General features: G+C 65.5%; 1 protein-coding gene across 1 annotated transcript in view; it reads left to right on the forward strand.

Annotated features, from left to right (window-relative positions):
• The window catches only part of VOLCADRAFT_117857 (uncharacterized protein), a gene marked incomplete at both ends in the record, with an annotated part of 13,458 nt that overhangs the window by 5,190 nt on the left and 4,010 nt on the right, over positions 1-4,258 (forward strand). Inside the window, 4 exons of the mRNA XM_002951494.1 lie at positions 308-503; positions 741-2,967; positions 3,616-3,755; positions 4,078-4,204. Of these exons, the coding sequence (XP_002951540.1) occupies positions 308-503; positions 741-2,967; positions 3,616-3,755; positions 4,078-4,204 (2,690 nt within the window). The remainder of the gene's footprint in view (positions 1-307; positions 504-740; positions 2,968-3,615; positions 3,756-4,077; positions 4,205-4,258) is intronic.

Genomic DNA, 4,258 nt, shown 5'->3' on the forward strand with positions numbered 1-4,258 from the left:
GGGGAGGGGAGGGGAGGGGAGGGGAGGGGAGGGGAGGGGAGGGGAGGGGAGGGGAGGGGAAAAGCCTTTTGGTTTGAATTTAGTGGGCATTAGCAGCTGGTTTGCTGACCTCAATACTGCCTGCTAGTGTATCAGTGCGGTTCAGTTTCTTCGATCCGTACGTCAACTGTACGGAGGGAGCACAGGGTTATGCCGTACGTGTCTAAAACCCTGAGCGGCCTTCGGACGACGGCAATTTCGGTCAACTTTCAATGCCGTGTCATTGCCGTGTCACAAACCCTAAACCCCTAAACCCCCTTTTTTTCAGGACTGCCCTAGCTTTGTTGGAGGTCTTCTCTCCCGCGCTCTCCTGCTGCTCGGATGTGCTGGACGCCCTAGATCTGCTGCAGGCCATGGCCCCCCTCACGTACGACTCTAACCGCCTCATCAGCCACGCGTTTGGATCCGCTTTTGAGGGCGTTACGGACGTACGGCTGGCGACGCTGAGGCGGGAGTATCTGGAGGTAAGTAAAACGGCAGTGTGGTGGTGGCGGTGGTGGTGGTGGTGGTGGTGGTGATGGGGGTGATGATGATGGGGGGCCCAGGGGCTGCGTGGTGGAGGGCTTTCGAAGTTTTTACTTACTGCGAAGTCGGGATGTACGACACTGTTGTTTGGTGTTATAATTTAAACATTATAAAGTGGGCCGCTCGCGTGTCCTCTTATTTGACGTGGAGTGGTGTGTGACATGGTGGCTGTGAAGGAGGTGGAAGCGGAGGCGGCGGCGCTGGCGGACGAATTGACGTGGGAGGGGTCGGCATCCGCTGCCGCCGTCGGCGGGTCCAACGGCCACGGCGGCGGCGGCGCAGCCGCACAAGCTTATCAAGGCGCCGGCGGCGCCGGCGCAGGTACGGCGGCGCAAGCCGGCACGCCGCATCAGCAACAGCAGCAACAGCCGCCGCCGCCACCGCCGCAGCAATCCAGCAGTCGTATCAGCGTGCTAAAGATGATTGCGCGCGGCATGAAGGAAAAGTTCGCCGGTGTCGGCGGCGGTGGCGGTGGCGGTGGCGGCGGCGGTGGCGGCGGTGGTGGTGGCGGGGGTGCGGTACTTCACGGTGGTTCCGGTGCGAACAGCGTCGAGCGCGCGGCGTCTCCCGACCCCGACGCAGGCCTTACCGCCCCGATGGCCGCTGTGGCGCTGGGTGGGAGTAACGCCGCCACCGCTGGCGGCGCGGAGGAGCCCTTGCTCGTACATTCGTCTCCGCCCTTTGACGGCGGCGGCGTCGACGCCGACAGCGAGGACTATCACCGCCTTAACGGCGACGATGGGTTTCAGTACGAGCAAGTTGGTTACATGGCGCCGTCAGACCTGTTGGAGACGGGCGGCGGCGCCGTCACCGCCGCCGCCACTGGCGGCGGCGGCGACGGCGGTGCCCCAGAGCTGCTCTCGCTGTCGCCGCCGGCGCCCGCGTCGCTGCTACCGCATCCTCAGAGCAGCGGCGTCAGCGGGTACGGCAGCTCGTGGCCCCATCATCATCCGCCGCCGCCGTTGCCACAGCAGCAACAACAACAGCAGCAGCGACAATCAGATGTTTCATCGCTGACTACGGCGACGGAGGCGGGGCCAGCGGAGGGCTCCGCTCCCGCCGCATCGGGTACAACATCGTGTACGACGGCATCCGTCGGGAACGAAGATCCCCTGAAGCCGCTTTTCGAGGCGACGTCAGGGGTGACGTCAGCGTCGGAGCTCCAGGCGGCAGCAGCGCCTGTGACGGCGGCGGCGGCGGCAGATGGCGGCGGTGGCGGCGTGGACCGCCGTCTGCAACGCAAGTCCGCTTCCTCTTTCAGCTGGCATCAGACGCCGAAGTGGACGAGCTTCCGGATCTTGAGCGCCCAAGCCCAGAACAGCGCCAGCGGCGGTGTTCCTGTGGCCGCCGTTGCGACGGCGGCGGCGGCGGCGCCGCCGCCGGTCTCCGTCCTGCTTCCGCCATCACCTGGCAGTACGGCGGCGGCTGGCGGCAGCGGAGGTCCTCTATCTCCCCACATCCTGATGTTGGCGGCGGGGAGGTCTCAGTCCCTGGCGGCGGGCTTGGTGACGGATGGGGACGACGACGACGGCAGCGGCGGCGCCGCCGCCGCCAACCGCGCTGACCAACTCCTTTCCCAGAACCACCCGGCGGCGGCGGCAGAGGCAGCGGTGACGGACCTGCACGGCTCTGGCACCGCCGCCGCCGTCAGCGGTGGAGCTGCCGGCGCTGTTACCGCCGTACCCCAGGATGGTTTCGGAGCCTTGTCTAACTTCAGTCAAGTTCAGGCCGCAGATCAGGCCCGACGGGTGCAGGGCAGCAAGCGGCGGTGTAGCAAGGCGGCGAGCTTGGCCTGGGATATCGCCCTCGCGCCGCTAAAGCTGCGACAGCAGATTCAACAACGGCATCGGGACAACCAGAAACAACCGCCGCAACCACCACAACCACTTCCCACCGCACAGTCACGGTTACAGCAACGACCGGACTCCCTAGACACTCTCTCCACAGCCGCCCCGGCCGCCACAGCCGCCGCCGCGATTCATCCGTCGTCGCATCCGTGTTCTGTTTACAGCGCGGTGAACCATGGGTCACCCTTTGGTCGCTCCCACCCGGCTCAACAAGACCAAAACTCCCACAACACGGCAGCACCCGCCTGGGGCGACCGACCCGCCGGGTCGGCGTCGGCGCCCTCTTCAATGACGTCCTCTACTACTGCAATTGTCACTGGAGCAGCAGCGGCGGCGGCAGTAGCATTAGCATCTTCTAGTACGACGACATCCAATGATGCTACTGCATTATTAAACTCCGCCGAACTGCCTGGCGGTGTGACTCCTATTCAGGCAACCGCAGCGGAACGGCAGTGGCATGGCCAGGAGGGCCCTGCGGGGATGCCGCCGCCGCGGGCGACAGCCATGGCGCCGACAGCAGCAGCGGCGGCGGCGGCGGCGAATGGTAGTACGGCAGGTGGGTCCAACGCGTTTTCCCGTCGTACCACCTTCAAAATTATCTCTTATCCTTATTCTTCCTCGGGTAGTTTCGGAGGCACCGTCAGCCCTTAAACGTTTTTGGGGTGGCATTGCATCAGTTCATGCATATTAGATTGTCGTAACTACCTTGTCGTACGCATGCTGTACGCCCCTGATCCCGGCCTTGCCCATGGCCCGCTCTGCCGATGCGTTTTTTTAGCTCCCCTTCCTCCTTGCCGTACTGCCGAGTGTACGGCATGTACGGCACTTCCATCGCCGCGGGCCCCCATCCTATCGCACGCTTTCCGAATATATACCTGCCCGCTGCGCATCGCGTGCCTCGCCGTGCAGCTTCCTCCCTCGCTTCCTTAACCTCATGCATCTTACTCCCCACCTCGTCGTGCCCTGGTCCCTGGCTCCACCTGATGGCTTCCAGACGGCAGTGGTGGTGGTGGTGGTGGTAATGGTGGTGGGCTCATATCGCCGTTGTCGGTTGTGCTCGCGGCGGCGTCCGCCGCCATTCCCCTTGCGCCTCCGCGCGGCGCCGCCGCCGTCGGCGGCCTGCCTGGCGATGGCGCTTATCCGCACCCGCACCCCCATCACCCCCAATACCCCCACAACCACCAACACCAGCTCTACTCCTCAGCCGTCGGAACCCACTTCATCGGGGGCGGCTGTGGCGGTGGCGGTACGGCAGTGTCGTCGTCTATGCATGCGCCGCCGGGGAGCTCCGTCGCCAGTACGTGCAGCGTCCTGCTGCTGGACGAGCATAAGGAGGCGTCGCCGGTGGGTCGCCTGCTTGCTCGGGGGGTTGGGGGGGTGGGCGCCCCCTTGCTCGGGGGGGAGGGCCGGCCCCTTGTGTTTTCTCTGCTGGAGTTGTGCGCAGCTGTGCGAAGTAGGTGGTGCAAGGGGGGGGAGAGGGAAGGGGTGGCGGCCGGCAGGACATTTGTACGGGCGGGAGCACTCTGGCGGGAGCACTCTTTACGTGCGAGAAGCTCTTTCCTAACTGGTGCACTGACTCCCCCTCTACCTCCCTCCCTCTCTCTCCCTCCCCATCCCCCTGCCCCTGCCCCCCCCTTCCCCCGCTTGCCGCTACCCTCGTTGCCAGGCTGAGGCGCGAGATGAGTGGGTCATCATGGCCCCCCCGTCAGAGGGGGTGCTGCCGCTGCCGTCGCCGCCGCCGCCGCCGCCGCCAGCATCGCTACATCACCACCTCGGTCTGGATGGCGGCAGCGGTGCAGCGGCGGAACGCCGCGGAGATGACCCTTCCGCCGCCTCCGCTGGCGGCG

This window comes from Volvox carteri (genome assembly GCF_000143455.1).
Source record: "Volvox carteri f. nagariensis unplaced genomic scaffold VOLCAscaffold_24, whole genome shotgun sequence".
Taxonomy (NCBI): Eukaryota; Viridiplantae; Chlorophyta; class Chlorophyceae; order Chlamydomonadales; family Volvocaceae; genus Volvox; species Volvox carteri.